This window comes from Temnothorax longispinosus, chromosome 6 (assembly GCF_030848805.1).
Source record: "Temnothorax longispinosus isolate EJ_2023e chromosome 6, Tlon_JGU_v1, whole genome shotgun sequence".
NCBI lineage: Eukaryota > Metazoa > Arthropoda > Insecta > Hymenoptera > Formicidae > Temnothorax > Temnothorax longispinosus.
Window position 1 is genome coordinate 7,135,883 of NC_092363.1, and position 20,516 is coordinate 7,156,398.

The 20,516-nt window shown below is 46.4% G+C and overlaps 2 protein-coding genes across 2 annotated transcripts in view; one reads left to right on the forward strand and one right to left on the reverse strand.

The window, feature by feature from the left end:
* The window catches only part of LOC139814530 (elongation factor-like GTPase 1), a 34,334-nt gene that overhangs the window by 3,873 nt on the left and 9,945 nt on the right, over positions 1 to 20,516 (forward strand). Inside the window, exon 3 of the mRNA XM_071780843.1 lies at positions 78 to 226. Within this exon, the coding sequence (XP_071636944.1) occupies positions 78 to 226 (149 nt within the window). The remainder of the gene's footprint in view (positions 1 to 77; positions 227 to 20,516) is intronic.
* On the reverse strand, positions 221 to 17,370 carry Dsx-c73a (doublesex cognate 73A). The gene is made up of 6 exons (XM_071780856.1): positions 16,838 to 17,370; positions 11,241 to 12,010; positions 2,820 to 3,074; positions 1,712 to 1,862; positions 1,366 to 1,488; positions 221 to 1,249 (listed from the first exon to the last, which is right to left on the reverse strand). Exons 2-6 carry the CDS (start codon positions 11,886 to 11,888, stop codon positions 1,167 to 1,169), a joined length of 1,260 nt encoding a protein of 419 aa, XP_071636957.1. The 5' UTR covers positions 11,889 to 12,010; positions 16,838 to 17,370; the 3' UTR covers positions 221 to 1,166.

Genomic DNA, 20,516 nt, shown 5'->3' on the forward strand with positions numbered 1-20,516 from the left:
GTTATTTAAGAATTTAATAAACGCTACATATGCATGTATAAATAAGTGTATGCTATAAGATGTACGAAACGTTGCAGCGATTCCGGTGGCCAGAGCCAGGGACACTTGGGCGGTCAATTAATGTCGGCGTGTAAAGAGGCTTGTCGACGGATCTTCAGCTTACGACACCCCCGACTAATGACGGCGATGTACAGTTGTAGCGTTTTAGTCAACTCCGACGTTCTCGGTGAGTAATTATGTGTAATTGTTACTGATTAATCGCTCTCACGTATATTGTATAATCGAACACGTACATCTCCGAGCTTTTCTTAAGTCACGTAGTCGTAAATGCGTAACTCAAAATATCTACATCAATGTCTCTTGTTCCCTAATCGCGTTATTAACATAGTGAGCTGACTCTAAGTTGGAAAAGTAAAAAAATATTTTTGGAATATATAGTTAATGACATATTTTACCCAGTACTCAATAATGAAAGAAAAGAACGTAGATTTTAAGATCTTGCCTGTCGAAAGTTCAGGTACCACATATATTCCTATTTCCTATCTATTCTTTTGTTTCTTTAAGATCACGCGCGATGAGACAGCTCTTTACATTTGTGTAGGCGACAGACAAAGCCGTTTGTCTTCTTTATCGTAATTTATCGAATATATTGTGTGTAATTAATCGACGGCTCAAATTACAAATAACATAGAAACCATGAATAATAAATATGCTTAAAACGAGTAATTAAGTAAGTGAAGATGAGAATACAAGTCACATAGGCGATTTCATTCTATCGTGTCTATTAACCCTCGTGCGGACACGCTGGTGTATGCGTTTCCAAAGTTTTTAAAAGTTATCTTTCTTCTGGTTTTACTTCTTACAGTCAATAATCGTTGCGTACGATAGAACAAAAATAATTCCTCGAACGAGATATTACATAGGATGAAATTAATAACATTATTGAAATTAATTTACATTATTCTACACCATGCTGCGCCCGTTCGAGGGTTAAGGAAGCGTAATAAAGGGCTTGAGAGTAATAAAAGGGAAACGATAGGAGAATGAATAGAGTTCGAGCATGGGATTTGAATGGCTGGGAGAATTATAAATATAAATAGCATTATAAATTAACACGTAAATTCGTCGATGGCAGATACGATGGGGTGGGATATCGCGTCGCGAAACTATTCCCAAAAGGACGGCGTCGCCATCAAGTGTCGCACCTTGTCCCAAGGGAAGCGTGGTTTCTCCTCGTTCTCCGCGCGCTCTGTTTAACACATCAAACGTGTGGTCAGTCACAAAATTTGTATTTGAGAAATTAGGGACAAGTTACAAGGTTTAAAAAAAAAATGATATAAAGAATTTAGAATGCAGAATGCATACCTGAAATACTACGCGAATATCGTAGCGGTCGTCCTCTTCTGTTTCCTTGCACACACATCATTCCGTACACTCGAATGCCCGGAACGCTGGCGTAAGTTGGCTGATCGTGGCTCATAGGTCCCTCTGCGAAGAAAGAACGTAAGGAGTTATGTAAACTATTGCTTTTACCGAAATATTTGAAAAGTTCGATGGCTCTATCCGAATCGAGTCATCAGAGCAACGTGTATAGGAACTCAGAAGCCTTCTTTACGTCACGTTGAACGCAACTTTGAATTTTAGACGTGGCTGTTCACCTTCAATCTTCGAAATTAGATCTACTAAATCGGAAGTTTCGTCTTTCGCTTACCTAGTATGTTTGTGTCGGGACATCGGCATATCACGAGATAGTGGGACTTTCCCGTACGCACGTTCTGCAACGCCAACAGAGACCAGTCCCGCGAGGCTCTGCACTCTCGCATCTCGGCGACTGGCTCGCACGTTTTCACTAAGGTCAAGGCCTGAAACGAACACGTGTCACAATGAGCGGCGTCGCAATTTTTTTTTTGGTACAGGTTTCTTTCTTCCGGTTAGATAAATCGCACGTTACGTAATCCCGTTAGCACAAATACATCACGTTACAGCGGAGGTATCTTAAATCTTAACAGTTTAAGGTGAAGCATTATCGTGTCACTTGAGTGGGATGCGATTAGCGTGTCTGAGCAGTCATTGATTACATTGATTATCTCTTCCGAGATGATCATGCGGCCCGAGAGAACCTCTGTTTATTGCAAAAGCCGTAACGTTGCCGGCGCGGTACGCTACGTTTTACGGTACGTTATAATAATAAAGCCGCAGGAATATAACGATCGAGACTGAAATTATGTGAAAGCGATCCTACGCGAGAGCAAGCCACGGAAGTACGGGGCCGATATCGTGACGAATATTTTAGGCTCGCTCCTAAAATCGTCTTTTCGAGCGGCGGGGATTCGTCGGTGTGCAAGTCACGGTTAATACACCGAACGAAAGTGAACGAGTTTTTCTCGCGGCAGGAAACTCGCGTTAAGAGCGCCTGAGAGAGCTTCTCCGAGAGAGCCGGTCGTTCATGCCCGGGAATGGCGCCATGCCTCGGTACCGTTTCCGTAATAGCTCAACGCTTGAAACGTTAAAATAAAACATCGCATTAGGAGAACGGCAACTTTTAGTTTTGCGGCCCGAACGGAAACTCCTCGATCGTACGCACGTTCGTTTTTATCCGCGACTCACGGCCGTTCCCACATGATTTCTTCTCTTCCTTCTTGCGGCAGAGATGCTGCTAAAAATATCTCGCGATTGCGCACGATATCCTCGTTAATAATGAAGCCTCGTTAATAATGAGAAATCGGACAAAGGATAATGATTATTGTAAAAAAAGATTTGTGAGATGATCAACTCCCTCGGTCGCTAGAGAGGTAGAGCTCCGAGAGCTCTTCACTGACCTTGGTTCGCGGATCGGTCACCAGCTCGGTCGTGTGCAGGTCGTCGCTGTCCAGGGACGCGCTGCAGGGGTCCCGATACCTTCCGGGACAGGCGCACAGCGGTTGGGTGAAGTTCAATCGGACGTAGACAGCGTTGCACACCTGCTGAACGGCACACTCCGGCAGCAGGTAGATGTGCTGATTGTGCGGGTAGTAGTGATACTTGGTCGGTTTAGCGAGCGCCGCGCTCGCCCCCTCCGGCAGTCGTACCCCCGTCTGCAAAATCGTCGATAAGGCCTCGCACTTTGGCAATAAAGCGTGTAATGATATATCGCGCGATTTTACGAGGAATGGGCGTGAACGAGTAACGACCTTCCGGGTATCGAGTATAATCCCCGTAGATCCGATTTCGAGCGAAGCTCTATGATTAGAGGAGGGTCTCTTCCTAGAAAGTAACATCGCGCTCTTTCGTCGATTGACATAGCTGTAATCCACGTGTTTGCTCAACTTCTCGCGTTTGCATCCTTCAATCACGGAATAAACACGGTCTCGAGATGTTTTCTAGGAATGAGATGTTTCTCCGGGAAATAAGAGCCGATCTCTACCTGCCGCATGCCGGGGGGACTTGATCTGATTATGAAAAATGTTGTTTTCTCTTATCTCGACGGCGTATAGGTCTGTACTTGATCACGAACGAGCACATCGTTACTCCAGCGCGATTGCATCGTAAACGAAACTCCACGTTGCGCGTGGTACCTCATTAACCGTGTTTCTGTGCCACGAAACAATTGCACGGTTTTTCGCTTCTGCGAATTTACACTTTCCCTATATAATCCTGCTCGCTTGATCGAGATATGTAAATTAGGAAAGACTCGAACTTCCACTCCAATATCGAGCCAGTCTCGTTAAATGTCAGCTTAGGTGAGAGAAACTGCGTTCTTCGTCGAAAAAAAGGGGGCATCGATATTTGTTACATCGCGGAAATTTTCCGCCTGTCAATAATCGTTCCAAGTGCGAGATGCAACCGCCTCAAAAAGTGACAAGTCGGCCTCGTGGGGCGGGGGCCTTCGATATTTATCTCGGGAGGGAAGTTACACGGTGCCAATCGCGTGATGGAAATTGTTGGAAAGGAGGCGAACTACGGAGAGGAATATAAGGCATGCAAAAAAAAAAAAAAATGCAGAATGCTCGGAGTTGAGAGAGGAGACGAAAGAAAGGCCACAGCGCCAGGCGGCGAGCTACGCTGTATCGATAGAGTACAAGATGGTCCGTGCGGATATCCATCGCCGGCCAACTTCCTGGAACGTGAGACTATGTGCCGTCGAGACGATAGCCCTCTTTGCCTTCGCCCGGTCCCGCTCTTCTTTATGGCGGATCCGTTTATCTCGTTTACGTCGCTGTCATCTCTCCCGATTCCCACTCTCCGAAAAGAGACCGAGGCACGAATAAATAATTGCTCGCTCAAAGTTCATGTACATTTTGCCGCTTGGCCCTTCGGAGACTTGCGAAAGATCAAATATTAACACGCACCGTAGACACGCTGATTACAGAGAAGACGATTAAATGCCGGCGACACGGAGATTATATCGTCGAAATTAAGATTCCGGGGTACTTCACGGCGGTTATAAAAAAATCTCGCGCAACTCCTTCCCCGTATATATTTTGGCGAAATAAGAAAGTACCAACTCTCGCGAGCGGACGTAAAGAGCGCGACCGCTAATCGACGGTTTTTAACGCCAAGGAAGTCAACGGTGTCCTTACGAGAAAAGGGTCGGATACATCTCGGTCTCGGGAATTGACCGCATCCTGCGGTAAAACGTTCGATCGAGCATGAATGAAGGGAAAAACCGCGACGGTGGTTCTTCGCGGAAGAAACGCCGACAGGACAGGAAGATTCCACACAGCTTTCCGGAGAAGTGTGCTCAAAATGCCCCGTTTCGAGCTTCCGAGCGTCGGTCGCGGTACCAATCACGGGTAAACACGCTAATTATGGTACGTCAGGAACCTCGCGAATTTCGCCTGCATTCTTTTCCGTTTTTCTCTCTTTTTTTCGCCTCCGAGAGAGATCGGGTGTCCGCGTCGCGACCATAATCGGCGGTGATCCGCGTCACCCGCCCAATTCCGAGGCCGGGTCGACCCCGAAGAGAGAGGCGTAAAACCGCCCGACTTCGAAAATAATGTCATCGCGTGCCGCGTAATTCACCGCGTAGCTCGGGCTACAAAACGCTCGTTTATAAAGCGGTCGTTGACCGAAACGCGATCGCGTTCCCTCGAGAGTTCCTCGCCTCGGAGTCACCTTGCTGGATTTACTTTGCGCGATTCTTCTTTCGGACGTTACGATTCCCCATTTTTTTTTCTCTCCGTCGCTTATCTTCCCGCTCCTGCGTTCCACGTCCGCATACCTAAGTGTTTGCTCGGTAGAAAAGTCCATCCGTCCGTTTGTCGCTCGTAAGTATAGCGGTTCAGAGAAGCGGCAAGATGAAGAAGAGATAGGTCCTGAATAATAATAAAGTCAGGTAAACTAGGAGCGTTCCAAGTGCGGGATAGGTGATCGCCTGGAGACTCGGTGATTAAAATCGCGAGTATAATTTGACAAAAAAATCTCCGATCTCCTTGTACAATTTACTAATAACTGACGGCTAATACGTTCGAAGCACGATAATAAATTGAAGAGAAAAAAGCAATCGAGTGATACAAAAACGACGAACATTACCATTTAATCTGATCCACAAGACCTCTCGTGGTAAAAGAAAAATATAATTAGATCGTTAAGATGACATGAAATATTATGCGTGTTTTTTTCCATCGTCTCTTTTACATTTCGCACGTTCGCTTCTCTACACGTCTCGCGAAGAAAGCCCGAGAAGCTTTTTCTTCTTCTTTCGCAGACTTCTTCGACAAGTCGTCGCGGTAGGCGTCGCGATTAATGCGGAACCGCTAATTGATTCACCGTCTTTTATTCTGCCTACATGCAGACGCGAGAGAAGAAGATTCGCGTCTCGAATTTACTGTCTGTGGACAAATGCAACGGGAAGTGGCACGCAGAGTGAATCGATTAAAGCCAGGGAATAGGCCGCGGTAAATTGTCCGTGGCGATACCGGCCCATCGCCCGCTATTCTCTCTCCCTCTTGTTCCCATCCCTTCCTCCCCTTTCCCTCGTCTTTTCGTTTATTTTCCTCTTGCATTTTCTTTTCGTCTCGGCGTCGTCACGTTCCACTACCGATATTAGCACCGGCTGATCCGTTTGCGTCACGACCGTGAACGCTCGCCCTCCTTTCGCCGTTTGGTATATTCGTCGAGCTAATGTATCGGCGTCCTGCGAACTGCAGCGCGCATCGCCAGTCCTCGGACGCGAATTTTTAAGCGAGAAATGATTGATTAAACGGATCGATTAACGTGAGAAACGGCTGTCACGGCTGGCGCGAATTCGCGCGAGAAATGCAATCTCATGGTTTAAAATCCAGAAGAGCTGTTTACACGCTGGATTATTATTTAGAGTCCATAATTTTAAGTTTTTTTTTCTTAAAGAGAACTAAATATATTAACATCAAGCAAATGAATTAACATCAAAAAGACGTTTATAGAAAACAGATGAATGACTTGTATGTATTTTATATTGGACGCCAAATTGAGGATAAAAAAAGCTGTATCGCCGAACGATCTCCGGAAATAATATAAAGTTTTTCATCATTGACACTGCGAACGAAGACGGACGTCTCTTTTCGAAATTGCCGCAGATGTTGTAAAATCTAAAAGAAACCTGTCGCAAATCCCGACGTATAAAACGTACGGATAGAGTGTCGCATCGTGCGTAACGCAACGATCGTAATTGCGGTATCGCGCGTCCGTCTATAGGAATTGGATTGGTCATTATCCAACGGGTAATTTCTGCGGTTGTAGCCTCGGATATCACGAGGCTGGTCGTGACGAACCGTCGTCGCGGATGTCGCGTTTCCGAGATCCTTACAATACAATTATTAATTCGAGGAAAAGAACCCAACGGGTCCGTTTACCGTTGCCGCTCTTTTCACGGCTGTTTTTGTTAGATTAACAACGGCGGTGTGTAGAAACCGCCATCGAGTATCCCGCGCTATTATTAGTCGCGCACGAAACGTATCGTCGCACCGGTTACACGACGAGAGAATCCTGTACGTTCGATTAAAGAAAAAAAAATAAAAAAGAGATGAAAATGGTAACGCACGAATTTTTCGGTGAGAACGCGACGCGTCCTCGTCGTTCCGTTCGTTTTACTCGCTTCAATTACGCCGCGCACTTTCTAGCAAACCGATCCCGAGATATGGAATTACTTAATCTCACGCGGTGAAACGCGTGAAAGCAATAAATATCGAATACCGAAACCGCGATATTACGTGTAAGCTGACTCGACTGATGCGAGGAAGATCGAACGGCCAGTTCGATCGTCGGAGCGAGTCTTTTCATCAGTCAAGCAGCACGCGCTTCGAACGACCCTCGTCTCGGACGGCTGTAAATTCCGAACCTTTCGGACGTGGAAAGAAATCACGTTACGGTAAATAGGGAGATACGCTTCCGTTATCTCCCGTCAGGAATTTTTTAATTTTGATTTCATAATTTCTAATTTCGTTGCGCCGCCGCGCGCGCGCGCGCACACACCGCCTTCGGAAAACCGTGCCGGGGCGACGCTCCGTTACGCGTAACTCGACAGCGCGCGTAGCGAGGGGGCAAAATTCCTATTCGGGACCGTTAGCGAGGTTCTCTATTTCTATCTTGCTCGGTTATCCTGCTCGCTATCGCGCTAACGCGGCACGGGCCGCCAGCTAAAAGAGGCCAATCGTAAACGTCAGGATATATCGCTACAATGCTGATGTTGGACGGCCGGCCGGAGAGCGCGCGGCGGCATCGAGATGCAGCATCCCAAATACTCACGGGACGGGAATTACGGACGTTATCGCGGCGCGCGAGTCAAGAATCTCCATTACCGCGAATATCCGCGGGTTAATAGATTTCTGCCTTATAGGAAGCGGGGATTATATTCCAATCTTAATACGTTCGGCGGACTACTTCGATTCGCGGTCTAATTGCGATTTGCATCATTGCGAAAAATACGCTTTCCTAAAAAGCGTGCCGCGCGCGCGCGCAGAAAGTTCCACGATAACGACCGGCGTGCCCACTTTATTTTGCAACATAGTTTCATTACGTATACAGGATGTCGGCATTTTATACCGCTAGTTGTGGGTGGGGGTAATATCAACCAGGTGTTTGCCCTCGATAAATGTTTTCGATTAATGCGAGACACTTAGCCGCGCATTATTTCAGCGATTCGGTCGTTGTTCGCTAAGAAGAAAGTACGATAATAATGATCACGCGGTAATAAGTCAAACGGAGGATTATATAACGGACGGAAACGGAGCACGGCCGATTACAGCACACGCGGTAAAATTGGAAATTCGTGCCGATATCGAGGCGCGCGGATCGAAATTTAGCCCGACAACGGGCGTCCAAGATACAATCGTTACCCTTAGACATCCGTGACTGATTGCGGTGCACGCGCGTGCACTGTAATAACCGCGTCTGACCGAGCGTGCTTCCTTTCCCCACGATACGATACGTGCAAATCGGAAGAAGCGCTGCCCCCCGTCGAAGAAATGTCGTGGAATTAGCCGCGCGCCGTTTCGCGACGTTGGCTCTACGAAAGCCTCGCCTCGCCTCACCTCGCTTCGCCTCGCCTTCTTTTCCCAACGGTGAAGAAAAATGGCTTGTCTTACTTCACTTTTCCCGCCCTAGTGACGAGGGATATCCGATTTCCCATACGCTAGATCCGGGGCGAAATCGGTATATGCCTCGGTTCGAGGCGCACGTTCGCGCGCACGCGAACGGTTCCCAGCGATTTTCATTCGATATCGGGATGAATGGTGCGACTCGTATCACCTCGGTAACCCGCAATTACGCGCCGAGTCCTTCTTTCACATGCACACATTGTATGTTCATTTGTACCAGTTTGCCGCGCGAAGCTCCGACACGACTTCCCCCGGAGCGTTGCGCGTTGCGCACTACGACGCCGACGTTGCCAATTAAAGTCCCGTCCGTCGACGAGGCCTGGGTCCGGCCGATTTTCACCGGCCGTCGTCGGTGGTTAACTTTAATCGCGGTCTACAGACGATTCGCCGTTCCTCTTTTCAGATCGTAGCGCCCGGCCACGATGCAGGTAGAGGAAGTGAATTCAATTAATCACGGATAATTAAGCCGTGGTTAATTGAATTTTCTTCCTGTCTCTCTATTATATCACACTCGCCGGCGCGGCGCGAGTGTTACGAACCGACTGGGGAATTAATTAAATCGCGGTTGATTAAATTTACTCCTAATTAGACGCATATCTTAGTTTTATTCAGAGGGAGAGTCTTTTCGTCTTCCTTCCTTTCCCTATTAATTCGTACTCGATTCAACGCTGCTGAGAGCGCGTCGTGATCGAAAATGGAATGTGTTTTGACGCAATTCGCGTAATCGGTCGCGACACACTGTTCGCGTTGGTGGAACGCGACGTTCTTCGGACGAATTGAGATGTGATGGTGATTCTTAACGCGACGTAATGGGCTTTCTTTCGGTGCAGTAATTTCGTCGCGATTGTCCTAGCTTTGCGCGTCTCGCGGCGTAGCGGGGCCGGCAAGACACTGGATAACTCCATCACGCGAGATATTACATAGTCAATTTACGCATTGCCGTCGTTAGCGTTCGCGCGATTATTACGGATACGTTAGAATACTTAATTATTATTAATGACTCCGCGCACCCCGTTACCTCGTGCGCGCGAGCGCGGCGCATTTACCGTATTCCGCGGAACGAAATCGTTCGTTTGTAATCAAGACGCGTTATGTTCGCTTATTTGATCGTAAATGACTCAACGGTTTCATACACCATCGATATGTACCGCCGTTACCTCGGCAAGGCTGGAGAGAGAGAGAGAGAGAGAGAGAGACAGGAAGATCGTATAGCAGGAAGGTTTGAAGACATGTAAATTAGAGGCGACTGCAGAGGTCTGCGTGCGCGCGAAGGAAAATACCGGGGAAGAAAAGAAATGATTTCTCCCCCTGGCTATAAAAGATTTGCCCAAGGTATGACCCAATTGCCTGATTCATCTTGGTTTATCGCGAACGGGGGGCGGCCGGCGCGGCGCGACGCGGCGGGCGCACACTCGATTAACTTCGATAATTACGATGTGTCCCGTAACGACGTCCAGTCCGTATTCGAATGCCGATTACTTTCTCGTTTTTGCCATTTTGCACACGCGTATCCGTCCACACACTCGTCGTCGTCCTCCACCGCGGCGGGCGCATTAGATACGTATTTTCTACGTACGCGGAGGTACGTTACGGTGCACACGCTACTTTCTCGGTTGACCTATATGGGATTTTTTTCTCAAACCCCATACGATCCTCCAATGTCGGCTGTATAACTCGAATCTGGGTTCCTTTCTATCGCGCATCATCGGGTACACGCTTTTCTGCGCTCGCTTTAAGTAGGGGGCAACGAGCAGGAATGGCACGCGGTTAGATTTGGGATTTTTTTTTTCATCGCAAAAGAAAAGGAGTTCTGTCGGCGCTTCAGGAATTTTATAGGATATATATATATAGCAGGTCTAACTTGTTTGATAAGCGCGAACGTTATGAAGTAATAAATTTCTCCTTAGCTCCACGCTTCCGTGTTCTTTTCCGATCTACTTGGAATAATTTCTAGGGTACCGAGAGCTTATGAGAACCGTGGAATTTTTCCTCCTGGGAGTTGCAGATATTATTCGACGAGGCCTGGAGTTTAATCTCTCGCGCATCGCATAAATTAAAGAAGGAACTCTAATTACGGAATTATCCCCGAGTTACGGCGGGCATAAAACGTAATGAAACGTATTACAACTTATCCACGTTCCGTGAAACGGCGCGAGACGTGAATGAACAGCAACGAACGAGAGAATATTTCTCGTCGCTTGGTTTTCTCGTCGCTGTTTCTCTCAAAGGACTTCCTCCTCGCCTATCTTCCGGATGATTTCTGATTTTCTAGCGAAACTCGCCGGATGACACGCTGCCTCAATCTTTGCGTTAAACCGTGTAGGATGCCGACGTTTGGAAAATGATTTCGCGTTTGCGGCCTGTATGACTGTATAAAGCCGGCCGTCGCGGAATTTTGCGGAATTCGCGGCGGTACGTCCGTAAGCGCGACCGGCTTAACGTATAAGCCAATTAGGACTCGATATTCTGTTGAGTCTCGCGACCATTCATCATGCAAAGCGATTACAAGCCGGGAATCTGTGCCGTTGATAGTTAAGACCGGCGGCAGTTAAGGCAAAATAAACGGAACAATACGAGAAACACGATGAGGCAGAGACGGGTGGCGGGTAGAGACGGGGACAGTCAACCGGTCGGTCGGTCGGTCTGTCGGTCGGTCGGTCGATCGGTTAGAATTAATGCGCTTACCTCGCTGGCGGCGGTGTAATTTGTCGTTAATTTGATTTGCGGTCTAATCTTTCCGGGCGATTCTCGCGTTTCCTTGGCCGTCAAAGGCGCCGTGGTCGTGACATCGGCGACGCCGGCGGTTGCGGAGGCCGCTGATTTTCTCGATGACAGCACCGTGGCCGCGGTGTGCTGAGTGGGCGAGATTATCCTCGGCGATGTCTCGGTGATGTAGGTGGGGCTCGAGCCGTCCTGTGGATCGCGGGAGGTCGGCAGACCCGCCGTGGACGACGCTAACCACGGTGACGCGGCCGTTGTCGACGTCGCCGTCGTCACCGTCGCCGAGTTCGTCGTCGACGAGGCCGTCGGCAGTTTTAGCGTCGTGGAGGCGGACGTGGCGGCTGTCTGAGGTGCCGTTGCCGTCGTCGTCGTCGTCGTCGCCGCCGCTGCCGCTGCCGCGATCGAGGTGGACGACGACGAATGTAACGTGGCGTTCGCGATCGGACGTGACGCCGCTGTCGTCGCGGTGATCGCCGAGGTATTCTTGCCCCCTCCGGCCGCGATCGTCGTGGTTTTCTTCACTTTGACTGAATCGCCCTTCGACGACGCCGGGACGGCCGACGCTGTCATCAGCAGCAACGCCAGGCAGACGCAACACTGGATAGCCCGCATCCTGAGTATCGATAGTATGGAAATGAGCCGCTTCCGCACGTATTTTTACGTGCAAGGTGTCTTCCTTCAAGGAGCTTTTATCGTGTATAAGCGATGCTTCTCTTGGACCCTTCGCTTAGACCCTGCAAATAAAATGCATATTACGTTAGTAACTATCATGGAACATGGTTGTATTTTTTCTATCTCGTTAAGGCTGCTTTAGATGATCTCTAATTCGCATCAGATTACAGGATAGAATTTATCTTTATATAAGATATATTTTTTAATGTATACTTTGTATATGTGTGCATTTTTATTCTTCAAATATTTCTTATGTTATACAGCACGTAAAATTAGTAACAGATTTTTATTCCGACATGAATCATTTAAAGCAGGCTTTAAAAAACGAAGATATTTTTCGAAGAAAAGTAGTTCAACGCGCGGCATCTTCACTTTTGCGTTTACTTTCTTATGTTTGCGTCAAGTCTTCTTCCTTTTTTTTTTCATCCTGATTTCCCTCGAAAAATCGTCGCTTTCGCTTTTCCACGTCGATGTCATCGAGTGAGGGAAAGGATTTATAGATCGCGTATGTTTGCGGTTTGCCGAGAGATTACGCGATGCGGATGGGGTAATGTAGAACGTAACGCAGTTTATACTGCCCGAATGTTTGCTTCGGAACGACCTTAACAGGATAGAGAGCTCTCGCTCTCGCAACGGTAATTAGATTTTTCCGAGCGCGGTTGAAGTTCACGCTGAACTCAAGTGCATTTCGTCGCGAGATGTAAACTCGTGAGCCTCTCTTTTATCGTATTATATCTTTCCTCTTTCTCTATAATTTTCTGTCTATCTATCCACATTTCATATATCTTTATGTTCGTATTGTGCAACAAAATAATATCTTATTTTGCACATGAAAATGTGACGTTAACACGAAGAAATATAATTTCTCTAATAATTTGATAAATAATGAGAGACTCTCGATAATGAAATTAACAAGTGTCAAGTAAAAAGGGGAAAAGAGAAGTGAAGCTACTTCACTAGGTTAGAGAACGCGAGAAAGCGTTGAAACCGCGGTAAAAAAAAAAAACATCAAAAAGCAATATACAATTTGTAAGTAAAGGACGCCGTTACAATTGAGACAACGATGCGCTTGAAAGACATTCCTGATTCCTTATGTGAGTCACCGGGACGAATGAGACGGTTGTCATTTGGAATCAGGAATGTCTTTTAAGTGCATCGTTGTTTCAATTGTAACGGCGTCCTTTACTTACAAATTGTATTGCTTCTCGATGTACTCTACCTCGACTTCAACGCTTGTACTCGCGTTCTCTGAGCTGGAGAGCAAGTGACTTTACTTCTCTTTTTGCTCAAGCTATGACTGTTATTTTGATTTTAATTATATAATAAACTTTGGTCATTAACCAAGTTTTACACTCCTCGCGGAAAATTACGCTATTTCTAGACCATGAAATTTTTAAATTACTTCTCGCCGGAGAACGCGAGATCATTTTCATTTAATTGGTATCGCTCTAAGCGTAGCCGAAACGTCCGATTTGTAATTATATATTTTATTTATAGTTATTATTTTATTAAAGATCGACATAACATTAACTAACGCCGTCAACCGCGTTGAACTCTCAAAGCCCCTTTTTACCGGTCACTTGCTAATTATGTTTTTTTCGTTCGTCGAGAGAAAAAGTACGTCTATCGTGCGAAATTATGCAAATACGGAGAACGACCGAGGTAATTGCTACGTGTCAAGTTCGACTCGAAGAGAGACGGAGGCATAGAAATCCTCGTTGGGATTAGAATGCCGCAATCTAGCCGCAGTTGCGTTACGATGGATTGGCGAAATCGCGTTTCCGTTGTACGCGATATGCATACGAGATGTTTTCCAATTATGGCGTCCTTCCTCGTTCACCTGTGCCCCTTTCGACGAAGCCCGAGGTCGCTCTCCGTCCTCGCAAAAACTTTTTTTATCAGCACGACCTCTCGCGTTTGCCGCCGCTGGAATCTCTCGGATCTTTTCTCCGCGGTCAAGGCAGGTCGACTCCGTTTTTCCCGTCCGAAACATTTACGTCGACAGATAGGAATTAGGTGGGGCGAGGAGAGATAGATAGTTAGGAGAGGCGCGTGTTTATTTGTTCGTTTTCCTGGATGTCCGTGCATCGGTCCATGGCGAAGCTGACCGCTTATCTGCCTGCCTGCCTGCCTGCCTGCCTACGTATTTTCCTTTCACGTGCTCGATCTTGTCCGCGCGTCGGTGCTTGTGCCGCAACAGTTATCGCACGTATGCCATACGACACTGGTGAAATTGGGTCATTCGGTACAAACCGACCATACGAGCCGTTATCTCGTTGCATTTGCAAGGCCGTATCAAACTGCGCCCGTGCGCGCGCGCACACACTCGCGCTCGCGCGAACGAGCGGGTGCGAGCGGACACCGCACGCTTCGAGCATCAGATGTTAGACATTACGCTTCATTAGAATATGTATCTCACGTTGCTGAATTATGTACCTGCGACGGATGCGCGACTCGGTATAACGGAAGCGAGAACGCGACACGGACTGCGAAAAGAAAAGAAAGAGGAACGTTTATCGTTTCGAGTGGATAGACACGCGCGAGATATACCGCGATAAAGGACGCTGATTAAAATACGATCGACGGGTTTCGAAACTGTAACGGCGTCGAGATTGCCGCTAAAATCTCACGCGGACACTCCTCCGGCGAGATGTAATCCGCATCCGAATCTATTCGTCTCATTCGTCGAAAGGAGGGTGCGATTGTTTTCTAGTGGATGAAATTTACGCACAATGGGGACTGTCCGCTATTCGGGAATATTTTTCGTATAATTTCTTTTGCCACTTCTGGCCGTTCTGTTCTTTCGTCACGGTAAACCGCACAATGTAGCGGGCGGAGAATGAGTTTCCACGCTTACAAACCGCAAACAAAGTTTTTAAACATTTGCGACATCGACTGTTTATGCGAACCATACAACAATTAAATTAATGAAGCACGCGGAAAAAAGAAAGATTTATAGTGTCATAGAGGCGAACGGTAAACGCAGAGATTCAGAAAACGAGTAGAAAAGAACGTACGGTTACGATGATATGAATCACGATGTAAAAAGGAAATAGCAAGATATATACGATAGATCAAATTATACAATTAATGTACTGGTAATCTTTTTGCGCGTCTTCTCTCTCTCTCTCTCTCTATCTCTCTCGAATGCATTTCTCTACGTCGCATTAGCAATTCGTTGCACGTGGCGTTATAGGCGAGCGGTGAATAATTTCACCATTAATGAGCAGCTCGCGAGAGAGCAACGAGCATTAATTTACTTGCGCAAATAAAACGAACGTTCACGGATCGATACGCGTGCGTTTGTTTCGGCAATTTGTCGGACTAACGAGACCGAAAGGAAAGCGTGCAGTGGTCGCGACTGTGTACACAAAAGCAACGTGCAATTAGCAATGGATATAAATAAGCACCGAGAGAGAAAGAGAGTGAGACAAAGAATTTCGACGGATCTCGTAAAGTCGTTCGCGTTTCACGTCTCGCGTCCGCGCGACACATAAAGCATCTCGCGCGATTCAAAAGCGCAAGCAGAAGACAAAGAAAAACGGCGACTCGCGTCAACGCCGCGACTGACAACGTAACCGCCTAACGGATCTTTTGTTAAATTAGCTTAACGCATTGCGTGGCCCTTTTCCTCACTGTCATCCCCGCGATTCGTCGCGTCATTCGTTACAGCGGCCAATCGGAGCGGCTGCCTTAACGCGCGAGACATCAAAGAAACGTGCTTCGTGTGCTCCTTGCTGTTTTTAAAATAATATGTGCAAAAATTGTGCACGCGAGCTGTTCTACTGACTGATTTATTTATTTATTTTTTCTTTTTTTTTGAGAAGCGTAGGCGTGTCGAAAGAATAAACCGCGCGGAAAAAACGGAGGCAGGTTTCTTTTCCCGGGTGTGGAAAATCGGTTGGTTCTGCGAAACGATCCGCCAGAGATACGGCGATAATAATATATCATCGTCGCGTTTCCTTCCTCCCTTCCCTGCTCCGAGAAGGAATGAGCAGCATTCGCGATGAGAAAAAGGATGAGAGCGTATAAGAAGGAAGACGCGATTATCTGGAATAAAACGTCCAATAATGAATACACCCACCGGCTCGATTCGCATCGGTAGCGCCCGGTAGTTGGACACGTAGATTGTAACGGAAATACGAGGAGCAAAGTCGGCGGTCGCGATCGGAATGTTGTTCCTTCGGTATCTACCTGCTTCGCGGCGGAATCATCGATGTCGAACGAACATTGTCCGTAAAAACGTAAATACGGAGGAACGCGAGTCTGATGATGCACTTTCCTGGTTTTTTTCTCAGTCGAGTTAATTCGTATACATCTGACGACGCCGCGAACTTGTAGACACGAAATATCATTTATACAGAAATTGAATCGATCGTAGCCGCCGCTTTGTGGCTACAAAACGAGATAAAAAAGATAGTAATCGCCTCATTGTCAACAGTTACGGCAAAGCAAGCCGTACTTATTTCACAGTTCCGTTATCTCTAGTATAATAGTAGTTACGAATAATAGCTAGCTACAACAGATAACAAAATCATTTATCATGTATACATATCTTTTTTATGTGCTTATATGTTTGATGCATCACATTTTATTATATGTAGATACGTGTACCTTAACAAATTATAGTTTTGCTATCTGTTATTAAATAAACCAACCGTTTCTGTTAAGATTTCTTTGGTTTACTCAACAGAAGCTAGAAACAGATGATAGGTAGTTGAAGATGCAGTACAAATTACCTACATCATATGTATCAAGTAAGAAAATCATAACTGAACGACTCGATCTTCTCACGATATGAATTCGCAAATATACCGCTATCCCACATCCTTGTTAATGCAAGCATCAACGTAAGCCTTTTAAAGCAAAAAAATATCAAGAGTTCATACCTCGTGCAGCGCGTAGGTAGGCTGACCCTCGATCTAGACTTTCGTCCTCGCTCCACCTTGACCGCGACCTCGACCGCGATCCCTGATAGGAAAGAAGGAAGGCGTACTTCTCGCGGTCCCTGCACGTCACTGACAAGCCGGTAGATCAGATCGGCTCTAATCCAGCCGTTCTCTCCGTTCTCACGTTGATCCTTGTTCGCTTCCGCCAGTCTATCCTCCCAAAAAAGAAACCTCTACGGTTCGCACGCTACCGACCGAATACACGGAGATCGTTTTGACAGAGTCGCCGATGGCGGTGACTTGACAGCGGCTACGATCACGCGACTTGTGGCACCCAAGATCGCGGACGACAAAATTCCGTCTTGCAACGTCTAGCACGCACCCTCTTCCGCGTTCCGCAACTCTTCCGAGGCCGTGAACCGTACTGCTCGCGAATTGCCGTTGCCGTTGCCTATTGCTGCTGTTGGCTGTCCGGAGACTGGTGTGTGGATTGGAGGCTAACCCGCGATGAGATTGTTTCGGGGTTTGCGCCCGACTGCGGCCTCGCGTAGGACGCTACGTGCCTATGAGTCCCCGCTAGTCCCACTTACCAACCAACCAGAAACTGCTCGGGTATACTCGGAATCCTAAGCTGCATCTCCGCCAATCCACCTTCCACTCTTCCTCCCTCCGTTCCCCCTCGTCGCGTTGCCCGCCTCGGGGTTCCTCGGTTCCGCGCTTGTCCGGGATTTGCTTGTGCTTTTCGTCTTTCGGCCCCGCCGGAAAGCAGCCGTTGATAGACGCGGGTGAGTTTTGCGGCTGGAACCGGTCGTTTCTGGACCACCAAGTGCCTCTTAATCAACCGTGAAGGCGGTTTTGCGGACTATTAATTGATATTAGTGACAAGTTACGAGGAGAGAAGTCCCGCGTGTCTTTTACCTTCTCTCTTTCTCTTGCCCTCTCTCTCTTCTTTCTTCATAATTGGAAATCACGGGAGATACTTACAAGATGAGAACTGCTCTTTGAAGTAGCCATCGGCTGTCCGCCGCTTTGATCTTAGGAATATTACGCCGAGACCTAATAGACCCCGACTCAACTCCCACGTATCCTCACCTTTCGAATCAAATAGAGAGAAATTTCCGCGTGCTGCCTAAAGCTATAAACTTTCTGCTCATTTTCTGCTCATTTCTGTATAGGACTTATAGTTTGATAAATTGATTTATATATATTTGTTGATGAAAACTAACAATTACGTTGCTAATGCAACAGAAGAAAATAACATATAGACAAAGATTTATCTTCTTCTTCTTCTTCTTTTGTTTCGATAAATCCTCCAAAAACTTCAAAAACGCAAGAAACAAGTGTTACAACGGATGTAATTAGCAGGTAAACATAAATCGGCAATTATTTTAGAAAGTTTAAGTCAACAGAGAAAGGGTGATCTGTCGACGGGTTTCCTCCTTCGTAAATCCCAACACATCGATAACGATTTTTGCGAATTGTACGAGAGAGAGAGAGAGAGAGCATACCTCACGATTATTACTTCGTGGCCGTCGTCGTCAATAGGCTCTCGCTTTATCGCGATTTTTTCATCGTGGACACGATGTCGAGTAACACGTCTGGGGTACAGCACGGCCTTTCTCCGAAGATCGAACGCGTATTCTTCTCGGCCGCGCGATTCATCTCGGTGAAAGTCCGCGGCTATCTGTTAAGCATGAGATTTGACGTGGACGCTAATCATTGTCTGCGGTGCGCAACAACCGCTTGGCCTATAGTTCGCGTGTTTTTCTACCGCCGCGAAGCAGCAGCGGCGAGGAGAGAACGTCGAAGATTCAGCGTCGATATCGACGGCTCCATCGGGAACGCAGCCTCCAGCTTGACCATTAGCAATCGGAAAAACTGACCCGCTCTTTGCGCCAGTGGGTTTTTGCGCGCGAAACGAGGCGAGTGTGCGGTTCGCGAAAGAGAGGAACAAATAACACGTGGTAAAAAAGCCCCGGAGAAGTGTGTCGGAAAAGATCCACGGCTCCGCGATCTGGAATCGCCGGTTGTTCCTCGGTTGTGCCCCGAGAATCTGCGCGAACACTTTTACGGGGGAATTCGTGACTAATAAAGATTCTCCAGCATCCATAAGACGAGAACGTTGTAAAAACACGCGATGCCCGAATAAATTTTTGCCGGAGAAAAGCCCTTTCATATTCATGAGAGAATTCGCTTTCTAAGCTCTTCATGCGTTTGGACATGCAACTTTTTTCTTGCTACTAATTATCGCTGCACACGATAATAAATACTCGAATAGCTATTGAACATTTCTTGGAGATTCATCCGTGGAAATTTAATTAATTATCCTATAAAAAACGCTTTGCTCTGAAAAACAAAGTTGCTTATTTTTCGTAGTATAACACTTTAGCATATATATGAAAGTTATAAATAAGAATTATAAAAAGTCACGAAAAAACTTGCCCGTTTTCTAAAGGTTAATGTTGTATAGATTAAACTGACGTTACGATGATATCTTAACAGAGTCTTAATCTTTTTACTTTTATTTCAATTACTCGTTAAATTAATATTTTCTCATTTTAATTTATTTCAATTTGTTTGTAATAATCTATGTCGCTCATTTTTTATTTGCAACATTATTATTTATATATTTTAACAGCCTCTTGAAAAACACGAGATTCGGAGAAAATGTTGCAAATTAATCGCTGATTAATTTGATTCGCGATTCGGACAATTTTTTGACCGGCCGTACCTTCAAGCGCGTCACCTTCGGCGCGCGATTGCGCGCCGCGCAAGAGAACTCGAGTCAAGGTAGCGCGGCGGTAACGGTGCCGTGCAGATGGTAACGTGCAAGGAGTGGAGCATCCGCGAGTCGCGGGTGATGGACCGTGACGTTCTCACAGATAACTCACGGCTTCCGACGTCCACTCGCGCTCTGCCTGCGCCGAGTTATCCGCGGAATAACTAGACGCGAGAGACGGCGGTGTCTTTGTGGTCCCCCTTGCGAGAAAAAGTCACGCGTATGGAGGAAAAAGCACCCGATTTCGAATTCGATTTCCACGTCTCTTCGACGTAGGATATCAGAAAGTTACTTTTCCCGAGGAGGGAAAACGTAGTAAGGATAGAAAATTATATTGAGAGCCGGTAATAGTGCGTATACGACGACGATATGTCGCGAATTTTGTTGCGTCTGAGAAAAATTTCTTATTCTGCTCGCATTCGGAGCAACGTATGCCCTCGATAAGAAAGAAAGGTGATTAAGATGGTATTTAAGACGCCGGTGTGTTTTAATTTATACCAATTTGCGAGATACATATGGTGGCCAAGAATTTTACATTTTTGAATTATAAGATTAAGACAATGTTGTTGTACCGTTTGTTGTATTTCGCGTTCGAAGATGCGCAGTGATTTTAAATTAAAAATAGTAAATTAGTAAATTTTTGACAAAATTGATAAAATAAAAAAATCACTGGTGTTTTAAATCGAAATTGTTGCCACCAGCATGGTATATTTCGCCAAAATTCATGCATTGTTTAATTTGTTGATTAAATATATTGTTGATATTGTTATAACGATATCTTCTTTATCGACTTGCGATAGATCGGTAGTCATTTCGCGCATCCTTATCCTTGACTCTTACCCGCATCCTCGATGATCTCGAAGATCGATAAATCGCTTCTCTATCACATTTTCGTAAAAA

Coding starts and splice junctions, on each gene's coding strand:
- Dsx-c73a (XM_071780856.1), bottom strand. CDS start 11,888: ATGCGGGCTATCCAGTGTTGCGTCTGCCTGGCGTTGCTGCTGATGACA. Junction 3,075..11,240: donor ATTACACCGCCGCCAGCGAG/GTAAGCGCATTA, acceptor ACGATTTTGCAG/ACGGGGGTACGACTGCCGGA. Junction 1,863..2,819: donor TGACCGATCCGCGAACCAAG/GTCAGTGAAGAG, acceptor TGTTCGTTTCAG/GCCTTGACCTTAGTGAAAAC.